This window comes from Pipistrellus kuhlii, unplaced genomic scaffold (assembly GCF_014108245.1).
Source record: "Pipistrellus kuhlii isolate mPipKuh1 unplaced genomic scaffold, mPipKuh1.p scaffold_m20_p_1, whole genome shotgun sequence".
In the NCBI taxonomy this organism is placed as follows: Eukaryota; Metazoa; Chordata; class Mammalia; order Chiroptera; family Vespertilionidae; genus Pipistrellus; species Pipistrellus kuhlii.
Genome location: NW_023425404.1, coordinates 157,906,246 through 157,925,110, shown reverse-complemented (window position 1 = coordinate 157,925,110; position 18,865 = coordinate 157,906,246). Strand labels below are relative to the sequence as shown.

The 18,865-nt window shown below is 37.8% G+C and overlaps 1 protein-coding gene across 1 annotated transcript; it reads left to right on the top strand.

Annotated features, from left to right (window-relative positions):
- The first annotated feature begins 968 nt into the window (after window positions 1–968).
- NPFFR2 (neuropeptide FF receptor 2) lies at window positions 969–14,304 on the top strand. Its single transcript, XM_036414271.2, has 3 exons — window positions 969–1,304; window positions 7,866–7,965; window positions 13,001–14,304. The coding sequence occupies exons 1-3, from the start codon at window positions 977–979 to the stop codon at window positions 13,755–13,757; spliced, it is 1,185 nt and encodes a 394-aa protein (XP_036270164.1). The 5' UTR covers window positions 969–976; the 3' UTR covers window positions 13,758–14,304.
- The last annotated feature ends 4,561 nt before the right edge of the window (window positions 14,305–18,865 follow it).

Sequence of the window (18,865 nt, the reverse complement as noted above, 5' to 3'; positions counted from 1 at the left end):
GCACATGAGCTGCAGAGGAAACACCTTTTCTTACAGATCATTGGCTAAGCTCCCTGTAAGCCACTCACAATGTTCTTGATAACTTGGGTAATAAGAATCCAAGAAGGTGATCTAGCATTTTTCCACCTCACTCCTGGAAGAAAAAAATGAATGTCTGCTCCTGGTGGGGCTAAGAAATGTTGTATCCTGCCCTATCCAGTTTGGTTCAGTACCTAGATAGAGCCTCAGCCTGCAGATGGCAGGGTCTGGGTTTGATTCTTGTCAAGGGCATGTACCTAGGTTGCAGGCTCCTCCCTGGCTGGGACCAAGGTCAGGGCTCATGCAGGAGGCAACCAATCGAAGTGTCCCTCTCACATTGATGTTTCTGTCTTTCCCTCTCTCTTCTATGCTCTCTAAAAATCAACGGGAACATACCCTCCGGTGAGGATAAAAAAGAAAGAAAGAAATGTCATATCCTACAAAAGAGACATCTTGAGAATGCCTAAAGAAAGTTGTCATTTTTTCATGGTGAAGGGGCTGGAGTCCATGTTGATGAAAATACCTTAGTGGCTGCAGTGGCTGGCAGTGGCTTCAGCAGTGGGGTGATGGGGGTGGCCCCCTGCAGAGGTTGCCTCCTGCAGAGGGAGGCCAGACTGCAGCTTAGGCCTATTGCTCTGAGAGCCCCTGGATTGTCAGAGGAGGCAGGCTGGGCTGAGGAACCAGTTCCCCCAGTGCACAAATTTCATGCACCAGGCCTGTAGTAGAGTATATTGAGGAAATAAAAATAGAATAACGAGTTACTATGGCACAAAGTGGACTATTAAAATGATCTTGGTGAAAAATCTTAATACTCTGAATGCCTTATTTATAACTCAATTTCATGTAAAACTTATGGATTATTATAGAAAGCCTCCACATTTTTATATAATTTAAAAGTGTCCTTCTTAAACTCTAATTAAGTTTTATCTTTTCTGTCTTTCATTTGTTCAGATCCATCATGAGTGAGGAGTGGGACTCAAACTTTTCAGAAAACTGGAATTATATTTTGAGTGTCAATAACACAAAGCCTGATCTATACTCAGACATCAATATTACCTATGTGAACTACTATCTTCATCATGCTCAAGTGGCAGCGGTCTTCATTATTTCCTACTTTCTGATCTTCTTCCTGTGCATGGTGGGAAATACAGTGGTCTGCTTCATTGTAATGAGGAACAAACATATGCACACAATCACTAATCTCTTCATCTTGAACCTGGCCATAAGCGATTTGCTAATTGGCATATTCTGTATGCCTATCACGCTTCTGGACAACATTATAGCAGGTATGTTGACTTGTGTACAGTGCACTGATGATATGAGAAAATATCCCATCTCCCTGCAGCTATGGCTCAGTAATCTATTCATTGACATTTATATAACTTACAAGGTGATCCCCCCAATAAGTCTAGTACCAGCTCTGCATCATACATAGTGATTACTATGTTACTGGCTATATTCCCTCTGTTGTACTATTTTGTAACTGCCAATTTGTACATCTTAATCCCTTCACCTTACAGTGTTCGCTGAAGGTCACCAGAGAGTAAGATCTAGCACATGTTACCGAAGACTTTGAATTTACTTAATACAATTCAGAGCACACATAATATGGTAGAAATATTATTGAGAATATTATGAACTGTAAAGTTCAAGGAACTGGTCAGGCTGGTTTCAATTAATGTATCCTCTTTAACCTAATATAAATATACCAGTAGCCCAGTGCACAAAATTTGTGCACATAAAAAGGGAATTAGAGGAAATATTTTAATATTGCTATTTGTCCTTTCCCTATAATAGAAGTGTCAGAGATGAAAGAAAATTAGTAAAATTGTATATGAAAATCTCCCTCCTGTCAGAGTCTGGGGCAAGTCACGGGAATTAGAGTCAAGTCCCTACCCACCTGCATGAACCCTGAAATTGTGCAAAACCCAGACCCGGCTGGCTCCATCCCCATCAAGCCCCGCAGGGCAGGGGGCACAGCCTGGTGGTAGGAGAGGCTCCTGCCACTGCTCAGCCTCAGGTCCTCTGGCCTGGTGCCAGCAGGGGGGCACATCTCAGGTTCCCCTTCAAGCCCTACTGGGCAGAGGGCGGAGTGTCAGGTCCCACATCAAGCCCTACTGGATGGGGGGTGCAGGCTCAGGTTCCCCAGTGCAGCTTCAGGTCCCCTACCCCCGGTTTTGGAACATGGGGTGCGACCTCAGGTCCCTCAGCCCCAGTGGTGGGTCAGGGGGTGTGGCCTCAGGTTCCAGGGCACAGCTTCAGGTCCCCTGGTCCTGGTACCGGAGCACAGGGTGCAGCCTCAGATCCCCTGGCCTGGCCTCAAGTTCCCTGGCCCTGATGCAGGGGCAAGGGTGCAGCCTCAGGTCCCCTGGCCTGGCCTCAGGTCCCCCAGCCCCAGTGCAAAACTGCATGGACGTGAGGGCATGAGGGCATGAGGGCGTGAGGGTGGACAACCATTTGCACATTAGCTCTTTATTATATAGGGTATTTATTTATTTTTTATTTTTTTAAAATATATTTTATTGATTTTGTACAGAGAGGAAGGGAGAGAGACAGAGAGTTAGAAACATCAATGAGAGAGAGTCATCGATCAGCTGCCTCCTGCACACCCCCCACTGGGGACATGCCCGCAACCAAGGTACATGCCCCTGACCGGAATCGAACCCGGGACCCTTCAGTCCCCAAGCCAACGCTCTATCCAATGAGCCAAAAACGGTTTCGGCTATATAAGGTATTTAGACTCTCTGTGGTTAGCTAGGGATATTTTCCACAGTTTTTGATGTAAGATGGAACAGCAGTCCCAATGGTTTCTCAAAATATGGACATTTCATCAGTGGGAACTTACATGTGCAAAATAAGTAAGTAAATAGGTAAGTAATCTACCATAGATTATTTCTGGGCCTGCATTACTACTTCTTTTGCACTACATTATACAGTATACTCTGGTATATTTCCAATTCCCAGTAGAGTTCTGATACATAGTACCTGCTTAACAAGTATTTGTTACTAATTAATGAATTGTACTCAAGATATTCATATTCCTAATATATAAGAAAATACTGAAATAATAGCAATATATTAAAAAAATTTAGAGCAGCATGAGCCATGTCATAGTTCTTATCTTTTCATAACATTAACATCAATTTACTGAAGAATAAGAATTTCTCTGTAGGATTCACCTATTTCCTTCCTTTCTCTGGAGTGGGAGTTCAGAACATCTCTTGTTCATAGATTCTGTGTCTTTGTGATGTGTATCATTAAATAATGATATTTATCAAGGATGTTCAATTTCAAAGTACTGTGCTAGACAAAAAGAATTGATAAAAATGAGCATAACTGTTCTCAAGAAACCTAGTCACAAATAACAAATGCTCTCAATATTCCCTCTGTAAATATTTACAATTAAATTATTATTTCAAAAATTTTTATATACATTATCCTTACTTGCCTCTGATTTACATTCCTAGGAGGCAGCCACATTGAGCAATTTTTACTTTATTTTTGGTAATGACTATCATATTTCTAACTAGTGTGTTTTCATTATATTGAGCTGTCTTCAAACTGTAGAGATGTAATTTACTTTCATAATCCTCTTCTACCAGAAGAGGTAGTTGTCCTTACCAGACTCTTCTGAAATAACAGCATTAGGGCAAAAGAACATAAATCCATAGAAACTGCATGTCAGGTGCTATTGAGTGTGAAGTGGGGAGCAACAAGAGTAGCTGAAGCCGAAACCGGTTTGGCTCAGTGGATAGAGCGTTGGCCTGCAGACTGAAAGGTCCTGGGTTCAGTTCTAGTCAAGGGCATGTACCTTGGGCCTGCAGACTGAGAGGTCCTGGGTTCAATTCCAGTCAAGGGCATGTACCTTGGTTGCAGGCACATCCCCAGTGGGGAGTGTGCAGGAGGTGGCTGATCGATATTTCTCTCTCATTGATGTTTCTAAATTTCTATCCTTCTCCCTTCCTCTCTGTAAAAAATATCAATGAAATAAAATATATTTTTAAAAAAAGTAGCTGAAATTCTGTATAAATGTAATCACACATATACATACAAAACCACAAGTGTACATTCACACTAATGTATGTTCACCCTCTTTCCTACTCTTACTCTCTCAATATGAATCCATGCTCCAGTAGGTTGCTGCCAACCTCCTGTAGCTCTCCGCCTGCTGCCCTGCCTCCTGTAACTCCCCTCACCCCCCATAGCTCGCTGCCCTGTCCCCTCCTATAGCTCTCCACCACCCGCTTATAGTTCGCTGCCCCACCTTCCTGCAGATCCATGGTCTGATCATTACGTCATCAGTCATTACGCTCACAGCATAACAGATAATTAGCATATTCCTCTCCTATTATATAGTATCATCGTTTTTTATTGAATCACTATTCAGATTTTACATTCCTGTTATTACATGTATCTTACCCCTGATTAGCCAAGAGGAGTGCTATGATAGCAATTTTTCTCTTATAAGATGATTTTTGTTTTCCTGGGCTTGACAAGGGCATCATATTTTGATCTGCTTAATTTGGGGTGTGTACCTGGTAGTAATATGTATCTTCAAATACACATTCAGGTGTATTGATTTCTTGTCAGTATTTTCAAACATGGTACATAACCTGTAAATTGCATCTTTATTTATTTTTTTCTGGAAATACCCTCCAGGTACTCTTCGATGTTTTGTTCCAATCAAGGCACAGTGCCCTCCAGGCAGGGAGCTCAGCTCCTGCTCTGCAATGCCCCTTCACTAACACCCTAACAATCTCTTTACTTCTCCCAATCCTCTGTTGTCTGGATGCCATTTTTTCCCTCCTTTTATTTCTGTTATCTTCCAGAGAGAGGGTGAATTGAGATTAAAATGTTTAAAATCTTATAGATCTGAACGTATTTTTTTTTCTGCCCTCATACGTGACTAGTTAGATATATAAAGTATTCTAGGTTGGGCATTTTCCCCTCTCAAAATATTTAAAGAGACTGCTCTATTTTTATTCCAAAACCTGATATTATTGTTGAAAAATCCAGTGACTCTTGGTTTTTATGCTCATAATTTGTTGTTGTTCTGCCTGAAAGTTCTTGGGGCTTCTCTTTATCTTCAGTGTTCTGAATTATGGTGTCTTTTTTATTTTTCATTTTCTTTTGGTGAACACAAACTAGGTCATTTTAAGCCAAAAAAAAAAAAAAAAAAAGAATTCTCTTATATCCTGGAAACTTTCTTGTAGAAGTTTTTATTGTTTTACTTTCTTTAACTCCAATTAATCAGATATTTGAGATTTTTTTTCTTCCATTTTCTGCTCCTTATCGTTCTACTTTTCAATGATTTTCTTAATTTTCTCTTCCAGACTTTATGTTGAGTTCTTCATTTATGTCACAATATTTTAAAATCTTTGACCTGCTTTATGTGTTTCTTACACTCTATTGTATATGTTTCATGGATAAAATGTGTTATATCTTTAAGGTTATTAAAAATGATTTGTGGTTTGTTTGTGTTTTTTTTTTTTTTTTCATTTGTCTGCCTCATACTTTTTTTTTTTTCTAAATTTCTTTTTTTTTCCAGTTTGTTTTAGACTATTTTTATATTTTCTGTTCCCCTAATGTCAACTGCTACTTAGCTGCTTGTGTTTCAGAAGGAGGGACTGTAGTGCTTCCTTGAACTACTACATGTATGAGGATTTGTGTTAAGACTACCTGCAGCTTCATTAGTCTGGGCCATTCATTGGGAAACTCACAACTGTTAAGATCTGCATATCACTGTTCTTGGAAGAATATTTTCCCAGAAGGAAATTATCTGATCTACTACCATAGTATACAAGGCTGACTGACATTTGCATTCCACACTGAATGGGCCAACGGTATTGCATTCATTTAATTCTGCATCATTGAGACATCCATTCTATCTGTACCTAATGACGCAGAGTCTAGAACCACTGTGCTTCTACCTCCTCAGTGAGTAACCTCCATGCTTCTTCCCACCTGAGAAAAAGCCATTTATACATAATTCAGCCAATCATTTTGTTTGCCCAACTTTACTTTCTGTAGTATCTGCCATCTCAATTTCTATGGATTTATGTTATTTTTGTCTAGTGCTATCATTTTAGTGGAGTTGGGGAGGGAGATGAGATACATTGTATGTTTATTCTTTAACTTTCAACCAATGGCTGTACACTCTCTTTTGTATTTTTGTTAAAAAATAATACTAAAACAAACAACCAAATTTTAGGACTTGGAAGACATGTTCTCTTTTGGTTTACTCAGTAGAACCACTCAAGCTACTATTGCAAATAGTCTGGATGAATGAAAAGTGTTGTGTTGTTGTTTTTTAAGATATATGTGGATTATTTAGGTCACTGGTAATATTTTTAATTAGGTAAGAATATCTTTTAAAATAAAGTACAGGGTCTTTTTAAGAGATACATTTTCAAAATTTGAGAAATATGTAGCATTCATCATTTGGAAAACTAGAATATCTGCTAGTGAAAGAAAAAATACTTTCCTATAATAGCAAATGGGTGGTTAGAATATCAAACTGCTATAATAATTTTATAACATCTTTTATAAAAATTCTGGCAACTGAAGTTCACTTACGAAAGAATTCAAATAGACTACTTTTGTCCATGTAGAGTGCTCTTTATTCTGAAAGGATATCTTAGTCTGCTCTTGCTGCTATAACAAAATACCATAGACGGGGCTTAACCAGCAGAAATTTATTTTCTTACCATTCTGGAGGTTTGAAGTTCAAGATCAGGGTGCCAGCGTGGTCAGGTTCTTAGTGAGAGTACTTTTCCTGTTTTGTAGATAACCACCCTCTTGCCATGTATTCACAAGGCCTTTCCTCTGAGCATGTACATGGATAGAACTCTTTCTTTCTTCCTCTTATAAATCTCATCATGTGGGCAAAACCCTCACGGCCTCATCAATATCTAATAGAAACCCACACCTGAAACATGTATGATCACATTAACCAATGTCACACCAATGCCACCACAATACATTTAATAATTTAAAAAAAGGCAAAATATATAAGTAAAATGGAAAAAATAAACCTAATTACTTATAAAAGGTTGAATTTCCAAATACCATCACTTTGGGGCTTAAGGCTTAAGTATATAATTGGGGATAGCACAAACAAGTGTCACATAACAAAATACCTCTGTGTTAATATGTATCATTACATTATATATAAACTAGAGGCCGATGCACAAAATCTATCCAGAAGGTTGTTCAGCTGTCCATATTATTTAGCATATTATGCTTATATTATTATTGATAAAAATTAATTTTATTTTTCCTGTAGCTCCTCATAATTTATAGGGTACATTTCTAAGTTAGAAAATGATTTTCTCTTTTTTTATTCATTTAAAGGACATCCTATATAAAGAGGTACTATGCAAATTGACCATCACACCCTCACACAAGATGGTCATTCCCATGTGGTTACAAGATGGCTGGCACAAGATGGCTGGCAGGATAGTGCAGTTGGGGGTGATCAGGCCAATAGGGGAGGGCAGTTGGGGATGACAAGGCCGGTAGAGGAGGGCAGTTGAGGACAACTAAGCCTTCAGGGAAAGGCAGTTGTGGGCAACCAGGCTAGTAGGGGAGGGCAGTTGGGGGTGATTGGGCTGGTAGGCAATTGTGCCTAGAATGTTTTGATATTGTTAGCATGCTAAAAAAAACACACACCAAAAACAGAGCCCTGAAGATACTAATGAAAATAATGGGAATTATTGATTGTTCCATGAATACCATTTAGAAAAGTTATATCATTCTTGATTTCATGCTTTTCTGTTTATATTTTCAGTGAAATTGTAAAAAAAAGATGTTTTTTTCAAGACTAAACTGTTCCTTTTCCCTTTCAGGATGGCCATTTGGAAGCACAATGTGCAAAATCAGTGGTCTGGTTCAAGGAATATCCGTTGCGGCTTCTGTCTTCACATTGGTTGCAATAGCAATGGATAGGTAAGTCAGCACCACAACCTGAATCCAGAAAAATGTGCATGCAGCTAATCCACCTAACTGGAGAAGTATATAATGTAATAAATGGGATATATATATATATATATATATATATATATATATGAGAGAGACATAGAATATGTATATAAAGAGAATATACATATACACACACAGATAAAAAACATAAAATTTAGTATAATTATTGACATAAAAACTTAATAGATTCTATTTTTAATATTAATCTATTGTTTCATGATTATTTACACTGTTTTAATATATTTCTAGGAATTTATCATGTAGATCTAGTTTATTTTGTTTACAGGTATAGAGAATAAATTTAAACATATACTAACCATTCTATAACAAAGATATTTTTTATATTAAGTTTCTAAATTTACTATGTCCTGTTACTATCAGACTATATTATTATTTTTTTTTTTGCATAATCTTTTTTTCTGGATCAGTCTGGCTAAAGATTTATTAATTGTATTTATCTTAATTTTTTAATTCAAGAAATTAGGTCTTGGTTTCATTGACCTAATTCCCTCTGTCCCTCACCTGAGGGAATTATTCTTCATTGCTTTCCAGAGAGAGTAGAAGGGAGGGGGGAAGAAGGAGAGAGAGAGAGAGAGAGAGAGAGAAGCATTGATGTTAGAGGGACACATCAGCTGGTTGCCTCTCACACATGCTTGACCAGAGGTGGGAGCAAACCCGCAGTCCAGGTATGTATGTGCCTTTGACTGGGAATTGAACCCAGGAATCTTTGGTGTGAAGGCCAATGCTCTAACCATTAAGCAACACTAACAAGGGCTTAATGCTATTTCATATGTTTTCTTTTGGGCTCTATTTTGATTATTTCTGCTCTGATATTTATTTGCTTTTCTTTTTCTATTCACTCTGGGCTTTGTTTGTTCTTTTCCTAATTTCTTTAGGTGTAAAAAAATGTTTATTGAACCTTTTTCTTTGTTTCTTTAGGTAGGCCTATATTGCTATGAATTTCCCTTTAGAACTTCATTTGTTGTGTCCGTGAGTCATGTGTTTTCATTTTATTTGTCTCAAGGTATCTTTTTATTTTTTTCCTTGATTCAGTTGTTAACCCATTCATTGTTTAGTAGCATGTTATTTAAACTCCATGTGTTTGTGTATTTTTCTTCAGGTTTTCTTGTAATTGATAGTTTCATACCATTGTGATTGGAGAAGATGCTTGATATGATTTAAATCTTTTTAAATTTGTTGAGACTTGTTTTGTAGCCTAACATATTGCCTATCCTGGAAAATGTTTCAAGTGTGCTTGAAAAAATGTATATTCTGCTTCTTTGGGGTAAAATGGTCCAAAAAATATCAACTAAATCCATGAAATCTAATGTGTCATTTCAGGCACTCTTTCTTTATTGACTTTCTGTCTGAATGATCTATCAATCGATGTCAGTGGGGTGTTAAAGTCTTCTATGATTACTATCAATCTCTCCCTTTTTGTCTATCAAATATTTGTTTTGTTTATTTAAGTGCTCCTGAATTGTGTGCATTGATGTTTACATTGATTATATCCTCTTATTGGATTGATCCCTTTCTCATTGTGACATGTCCTTCTGTTTTTTTTGTTATTGTCCTTACTTTAAAGTCTAGTTTATCTGATATAAGTATTGCTACACTAGCTTTTATTCATTTCTATTTGTATAAAATACCTTTTTGCATTCTTTTTCTTTCAGTCTGTATGTGTCTTTCAATCTAGTATATGTGCTGCCGAAGTGAGCACGTGTCTTTCAATCTAGTAGATCTCTTATAAGTGGCATATGCTGAGGCTTGTTTTCTTATCCATTCAGGCACCCCTACATTTTTTATTAGAACATTTATCCATCTACAGTTAAAGTAATTATAGGTATCTAGTAATTGCTATTTTAGTTTTCATATTTTTAATCTTTTTTCTCCTTAAAGCAGGGAGAAAATTTCTTATAATACTGGCTTGGTTGTGCTGAACTCCTGTAGCTTTTTTTTTTTTTTTTTTTTTTTTTTTTTTTTTTTTTTTTTTTTGTCTTCAAAGTTTTTCATCTCTCCTTTGATTCTAAATATTAGCCTTGCTGGGAAGAGTAGTCTTGTTTATAGGTCTTTGCTTTTTATCATTTTGAATATTTCATGCCAATCCCTTCTGGCCTGCAAAGTGTCTATTAAGAAATCAGCTCACAGTCTTAAGAGAGCTTCCTTGTAGTTAATTAACTGCTTTTCTTTTGCTGCTTTTAAGAATCTCTCTTTGTCTTTAATCTTTGACATTTTAATTATGATGTTTGCCTCTTTGGATTCAGTCTGTTTGAAACTCTCTGTGCTTCTTGCACTTGTGTAGATTTTGGTCATTATTTCTTCAAATAGGTTTTCAATCCCTTGCTCTCTCTTCTTCTTCCTATACCCTTATGATGTAAATATTGTTATGCTTGATGTTGTTCCAGAAATTTCTTAAATTATCTCACTGTTTGATTCTTTTTTTTTCCTTGCTGTTTTTATTAAGTTTCTCCCACTACCTTGTCTTCCAAATTGCTGATTATGTCCTCTATTTCATCTAATATACTGTTGATTTCCTCTAATATATTCTTCATTTCAGCTATTATAGTCTTCATTTCTGACTGGCTCTTTTTTATGTTTTCTATCTCCATTTTTATGCTTCCTATCTCTTTGTTAATGTTCTCACTGAGTTCATCTAAGTTTATTGAACATCCTTATGACCAGTGTTTTGAACTGAGGCTACTATTTATGAGATTGAAAAAAAGAATAGAGTAAATCAATGGAGCAAAGAAGATTGCCTTCTCTGTAGTAGCTAGTCCTTATTTAATCAGTTGAAGACCTGAGTAGAACAAAAAGACTGACCTTCCTATAAGTAAGAGAAAACTTCTGCCTGATTTTACCTAGGACATCAGTCTTTTCCTGCCTTCATACTGAAAATGAAATGTCAGTTCTTCTGGGGTCTTGAGCCTACTATTTTTCAGGCTGGAACTTAATATCAGTGGCACATCTGACTCCCAGGCCTTCAGACTTGATCTTCCCATTTGCCAACTGCAGATCTTGGGACTTCTCAATTACATAATTACATGAGTCAATTCCTTATAATAAACATCTTCAAATATATCTATGCATCCTGTTGGTTCTGTTTCCCTGGTGAGCCCTGACTAATGCACTGGCCAAGTTCAAACTCTAGCATGATGAGAAAAACTACACAGTCAATTTTCATTGACTAATTTCCTGGCAGAGAACATTCTCTTTATTATTCATCTTTGTCTTTCTGATGCATATATTTGTTGAATGAACCAATAAGTAAAATATTTGTGGTTCTCATAGTTGGTTTACAAAAAGAGAAAAATATCTAGAATTGTGCCTATGAAGTTACCAGTAATTTATTGGTGAGTAAATGGGAGGATTCACTGACCAGAAAACTAGAAGAAAGCTTGGAGGTTAAGACAGAAGATCTTATGCCTGTGATGAAGTGGTTCTAAGGGACAACAGAGCAATCAAAGCTCAAGCTGACTACTCATTACATGAAGTTATGTCAGATAAATTAATTTGAGTTGTCATTGAACCATGCCAAAGCTCTGTTTTCTTAAGTGCAGATCTAGAAAGTAATAATTTTCTTAACTTTTATGTTGTATAGCGTCAACACAAAAATCAAAGAAGATTAAATAGGTGATTGTAACTTGAAAACTATAAAATGTTATACAATTTACTTAAGTAATTCCCACATTCTTCTCAAAAATTATAAAATTATAATTATAAAAATATAAAATTATGGTATGATTATTTTATAATTAACATAATGAATATCAGTAATAGTAATAGGAAGAATCATAAGAACAAAATAACAGTAAAGTGAATCAGACTCACTATACATACTGATGCTGAATTTTTATGTTCACCAGAGGACATAGACCTTTGGGAAAGTGCATAATCAGAATTCATAATAGAAACTCAGCTCTCATAGCTGTGAAGCAAACCACCAAAACACATAGTGGCTCAAAATAATAATTCCTTAGTATGATTCATGATTCTGTAGATTGGTTGATTGCTTCCTGTGTTTCTGCTCAGTGTGCTATAGCTGAAATCAGTACTGCTGCAGCATTACCCTGGGATCTAAACTAGGGCTGTATCATTCTGAATGACCAGCCTCTCATGCCCCAGGGTCTTTCTCCACACAGTCTCTTATCTAATTCAAGCATCTTTACAACCCAGTAGCTGGCTTTCAAGAGGAAGCATTCCAAAAGGACAAGCCCCAATATACAAGGGCATAAAAAGCTTGTGTTTATGTCATGCTTGCCAATGTCCCATTGGCCAAGGCAAGTGAAATGGTCAAGCACACAGTTAACATGAGAGAGGGCCACAGAAGGGCATGAAGAAGAAGAGGTTAAGAATATGGGCTTTAAAGGTAAACTACTTGTGTCACAATTATGTGTACTTATGGGCAACATCTTTACCTTTTCTAAGCCTGTTTTCTCATTTTATTTTATTTTTAATTTTTAAAAATATATTTTATTAATTTTTTTTACAGAGAGGAAGAGAGAGGGATAGAGAGTTAGAAACATCGATGAGAGAGAAACATCGATCAGCTGCCTCTTGCACACCCCCTACTTGGGATGTGCCCACAACCAAGGCACATGCCCTTGACCAGAATCGAACCTGGGACCCTTCAGTCCGAAGGCCGACACTCTATCCACTGAGCCAAACCGGTTTTGGCTGTTTTCTCATTTTAAATGATGGTGCTTAAATAGATAATTCATGCAAACAATGGAAAATAATGGAAGAGAGTATTACATATTCATGCTCAATACACAGTAGTTCCTACTATTACTTTTATTAATAATAGTGTCTAATATACATTTATTTATATTTTCATTGAAATGTACCTCATATAAATTACAGAAAATGGCAATGCATGCCTTTCTACTACTAATGGTAACTTTCTATGTTTTTGAGAAGAATGTGGTAATCACTTAAATAAATGTCATTCACAGGTCAGAAGTTATGAGGCACTGCCTCAACTGATATTTGCCTTTAATTACAGGTTTCGGAGTGTTGTCTACCCTTTTAAACCAAAGCTCTCTATCAAGACAGCAGTTGTCATTATTGTGATCATCTGGGTCCTGGCCATTGCCATTATTTCCCCATCTGCAATAATGTTACATGTACAAGAAGACAAATATTACCAGGTGAAACTCAACTCAGAGAATAAAACCATGCCAATCTACTGGTGCCAGGAAGACTGGCCAAATAAGGAAATGAGAAAGATCTACACTACTGTGCTGTTTGCTAATATCTACCTGGCTCCCCTGTTCCTCATTGTCATCATGTATGGGAGGATTGGAATTTCACTCTTCAAGATGCCAGTGCTTCACACAGGCAAGCAGAACCAGAAGCAGTGGCACGTGGTGCCCAAGAAGAAGCAGAAGGTCATTAAGATGCTCCTGATTGTGGCCCTACTTTTTATTCTCTCCTGGCTGCCCTTGTGGACTCTGATGATGCTCTCAGACTACGCTGAGCTGTCTCCAAATGAACTACAGGTCATCAACATCTACATCTACCCTTTTGCACACTGGCTGGCCTTTTGCAATAGCAGCATCAACCCCATCATTTATGGTTTCTTCAATGAGAACTTTCGCCGTGGTTTTGAAGATGCTTTTCACCTCAAGTTCTGCCAAAAAAGAGCACAGTCCAAGGAAGCCTTTGCCCTACGAGCTGAAAACAATGTGGTCATAAATACATCTCACCAGTTAGCCCACGAACCTTCAATTCAAGACACACATGAGGAAAATTTTCTTTAGAAACAGTGTGGAAAACCCCGAACAGAAATTGATGGAAGAATGAGGAGGAGCTACCAATAGCAATGAGATTATAAAAAGAGCTGGGGTGGTGATTTCAACTCTACTGTGTTATATATTGAAATGCTGTCACTAACTATAGTTTTGTACTTCAGTTGTTTCTAATAATGTTCCAAAGAAAACATGTAGAGAAAGCCCTCTCTGGAAAAATAAAAGTAAACAAAAATGGTTTTATGTTCATAACCAATTTTGCAGCATGTAAAATATGTCAAATGACAAATATGTTTGCCTGGATAAATCTATTTTCTAGCAACATATTGCAAAGCTTGACCTTTTCAACTTAACTATTTGTGTATGAGACAAGCATGTGCATTATGTCTATTGATACATGCACACATGAATGCATATGTGCATTATGTCTATTGATACATGCACACATGAATGCATACACACAGAGTTCCCATATGATGATAAATTGGTAGTTTTTTGCATGAGAGTACATTTTGTCAAGTCTCCCTTTGCTTTTCTATTTGAAATTTTAGATTAAAAATTGTCTTTTTTTAATTTGTATTTAAATGTGATTTTTTTTGTATTTAAATGTTTTTGGTTTTTTATTTGTATTTAAATGTTTTTTTTTTCTTTTAAAGAATATATAGTTGGTAAAAATCATAGCATTGTTTCATAGGAATTACTGTCATTTTTTAAATTTTTTATAAGTGAAGTTTATGCCCTACCTGAGTCCATGATTCTTACAGAGGTGATTCAGGACCCAATTTAATCCCCTTGTTAATAGAATATGTGACACAAAAAGGCAAATCTCTCAGTGGAGCAGTTGGCAGAATAATGGCAGCTCTCTTTTGAAGTGCTTAATCAGGGACACTCAAAATCATCTAAGGCCCTACCTGGTTTGGCTCAGTGAATAGAGTGTCAGCCTGTGGACTGAAGGGTCCAAAGTTCAATTTTGGCCAAGTGCACATGCCTGGGATTGCTAGCTCAATCTTCTGCAGGAGGCATGCAGAAGGCAGCCAATCAATGATTCTCTTTCATCATTGATGTTTCTATCTCTCTCCCCCCTCTCCCTTCCTCTCTGAAATCAATGAAAATATATTTAAAAAATCATCTAAGACTCCTATAAAGTCTGTGCAAAGCCAAACCAATTATTCCAAATTTTCTACTGAGCACAACATTTAAATTTAGCACTCCTACTGGTTTAGTAAATTGGTACTGATATTTTAAAGAGAATTGCAACCCCCTGAATTCCCCTGTGTTATAATTATGTTGATGGTAGTTGTAAATGCTAGCTTTTAGGGGGATATAAGTCCCTAGAAAATTGGGAATTATAAAATAATAGTCTGGCAAATAAAAATCTCTGGTCTTGGAACTATTGTGTTTTTCAAGTCATTTATGTAGTTCAATCTAAAAGCTTTTCAATAATATAGGCCTTTGAGAAAATAATTGTTGAGTTTTTAATTAAATTAAGATTTGTGATATTTGAATATGCAAGTGCTATTTCCTGCAGCGAGGGAAACTTTATGAAGTTCTGCTGTGCAGTCTTCCAAATTCAGGTTCCTGTGCCTAATGTGCGGTTAAAACCATTCACTGAAATACCAATGCTGGGAGGCAGAACGGATTATTTGATTTGGCCAGAGCAAGAAGAGTGGAGAGCAAGATCTTTGAAATTTATCTTCCCCAAAAGGCAAAAGGAGGGAGTTTTTATGTAGCTAATGAGTAGGGGAGAGGGTCTTTCAGGGAACTGAGGAAGAAACGGAGTGTTTCTTCTATTTCAAATAACACTTTGTGCAGCCAGACTTTTAGGCATGAGCAGATGATCACAACTTTCTTAAAGGCCCTCCTTCTGCACATAAACCCATAATTTGTCTTTGTGACCTTGGAGTTAGCTCCTCCTGCTAGACAAGGAAGCAATGTACAATATATTGTGAGAACAAGGGCTGCTTGCAGGGAGAGCAGTTAACATGTGTAAATGAGCAAGGTACAACTATACTTTCAACTCTGCCCTCATTTACTGAAATACTATTTATAATGTCTAAGTTGGTGTACTGAGACATCGAATATTATTTTGTTAGAAACTATCACTTTCTGATGGGCATGCTCACATTCTACCAGTTCCTGAAAGTCATCTTAACTAAGTCCCTTACCCTTATCTGTTAACTAGTTAAAATTTTTATCACCTCCAATTCCTCATTACCTGTTTCCCATCAGTGATAAAACTCATCACTGAATCCCATCTTGGCTTTCAGCTTTGTCTTTAAATTCTTTCCATAGTTGGCGGAGTCATCTTCCTGAAAAAGAGGGTGAATGTGTATGTGTTCTTTGTAAAAACACCTTAAGAAGCTCTATAAAGCATGTATAGACACTCAAGGCTCACCTAAGCCTGGCTCTTGTCTCCTGTTTGCATCTACACCACAAATTGTTTTCTAAACTCCAGTCAAACTAAGATGGTCAGCTTAGATTGTGGTATTTTTTTTTCATTTATGAGTTATTCTCTGCCTGTCTACCCTTTGTCCAAAGCCTATTAAAACACTACCTCTTAGAAAGTCTGTTTTTATTCTTATAATCAGAGATGTGTATTTCCTCTTCTAAGCATTATGAGCCTCATGTATAAAAACCTCACCTGTATGGTGATTATTCTGTCTTCTCCTGGCAACTGGAATATACATTCCTCAAGGGCATTTGTTCCTCCCTTGAGCATTGTGCACTTCTTGCATGACAAACTCAATTATATTGTAATTAGAGGCCTGGTGCATGAAATTTGTGCATGAAATTTGTGTCCCTCAACCCTGCCTGTACCCTCTCCAATCTGGGACATCCCTCTCACAATCCAGAACTGTTGGTTCCCACCAGCTCACCTGCCTGTCTTCCTGATTGCCGCTATCTGCTTCTGCCTGTCAGCCTGATCACCCCTAACCACTCCCCTGCTTGCCTTATTGATGCCTAACTGCTCCCCTGCCACCCTTTTTGCCCCTTACTGCCCTCCCCTGCAGGCCTGGTCACCCCTAACTGCCCTCCCCTGCAGGCCTGGCCCCCACCCCCAACTGTTCTCCCCTGCAGGCCTGGTCCCCTACAACAGTCCTTCCCTGCAGGCCCGGTTGCCTCAACTTCTCTCCTCTGCTGGCCTGGTCACCCCTAACTGCCTTCCCCTGGAGGTGTGGTTGCCCCCAACTGCCCTCCCTTGTAGAAACTGGTCCCTCCCATCTGCCCTCTCCCACTGGCCATCTTGTGGTGGCCATCTTGTATCCACATGGGGTCAGTCATCTTTTTTTAAAAATTTATTTTATTTTATTTTATTTACAGAGAGGAAAAGAGAGGGGTAGAGAGTTAGAAACATCAATGAGAGAGAATCATCGATCAGTTGCCTCTTGCACACCCCCTACTGGGGATGTGTCTGCAACCAAGGTACATGCCCTTGACTGGAATCAAACCTGGGACCCTTCATTCCGCAGACCGATGCTCTAGCCACTGAGCCAAACCAGTTTTGGTGGTCAGTCATCTTTGACCACATGGGGGCAGCCATCTTGTGTGCTGGAGTGACAGTCGATATGCATATTATTCTTATTAGATAGGAGGATTAGATAGGATAGAGGCCTGGTGCACAGTTGGGGAGCAGCTGGTTTGCCCTGAAGGGGGTGTACTGGATCAGGGTAGGGGGCCACTTGGGGCTTGGGGCAGCCTTGGTGAGGGGCCTGTGGTGGTTTTCAGGCTGGCCACACAAACCCTCCCCCCCACCCCCGGCGACCCAAGTGGAGGCCCTGGTATCTGGGATTTATTTATCTTCTTTAATTGAAACTTTGTCTTGAGCAGAGCCAAGCCTCCTGCTCACTCTATGGCTGCAGCCATTTTTGTTGGGATTTACTGATCTTCTATAATTGAAACTTTGTAGACTTAAGCAGAGGCCAAGGCAGGCCAGGGTTAGAGAAACTTGGCTTCCTCCATCTCTGGGGTAAACTCAAACCTCCTGCTATCTCCAGCTCCGTGACTGACACCATTTTTATTGGGATTTATTCATCTCCTACAATTGAAACTTTGTAGCCTTAAGCGAAGACCAAGGCAAGCCAGGGCAAGCAGAAAGCTTGGCTTCCTCCATTGTCAGGGAAATCTAAGCCTTCTGCTCTCTCTGTGGCTGCAGCCATCTTGGTTGAGTTAATTTGCATACTTACTCCTGATTGGCTGGTGGGTGTGGCTTATGGGTATAGCAGAGGTATGGTCAATTTGCATATTGCTCTTATATTAAATAGGATTGTTCTATCTTTTTCTTGCAACTACAAAATAAATTTGTCAAGGGCATGATGAATTAAGGCTTACTGGTCTTTAGATGCCCTACAATGTATATCATAATAGCAATAATAACAAGAACTCAATTTTTTGAGCCTTATATGCCAGAAATTTTATAGACATTTGTATTGTTCATTCCTATTTTATAGGTATGAGCACTAGAATTTTGAGACAGTAAGTAAGTTATCTAAAATTGTGTAGGTAAGTTCTGAGTAAGCTGTGAGTGGGACACAGGTCCCCAAGTAGTTTCAAAGCCTATTCTCTTGCATCGGATTGTACTTTTAAATGAAGCATCCTTGGATGTTCTGCATAAAACTTTTTTTAACCTCTCAAATTCTCTTATAAACACCAAGCAGCAGAGTTGTCAGAAAAAGGGAATAAAATTATGTGTTTTCTCATCAAAATTGCAAGGGAGACAATATAATGCTGAATAATACATAACTAATTTCAGACTAAATAGACATTTCGTTTAGAAACACACTTATTAGATCAATTTTTTCTATATAACTATGTTACATCTGTCAAAGACTACAAAGAGAGTGAAGAAATGAAAGAAAACCAGAAAGAATTAAATTAGTGCTTTAACAATCTCAGCTATTCATTTATTTGGAGATGTTTTTTAGCTGTTGCAATCTTACAATTCCATGGGTAGTAAGCAAAGTCATACTTCTCAAGTCAAGGTTCTTTGGCTTTTAGCAATAGTTTCTTTCCATTCTCCCAATCCTTAGCTAAATGAGTCACCTGCAGCACCTCATTTCTTCCAATATAATTCTGTATTAGTTGGATCTCCTTATGTTGCAAATGAACTAGAAACTGTGCTT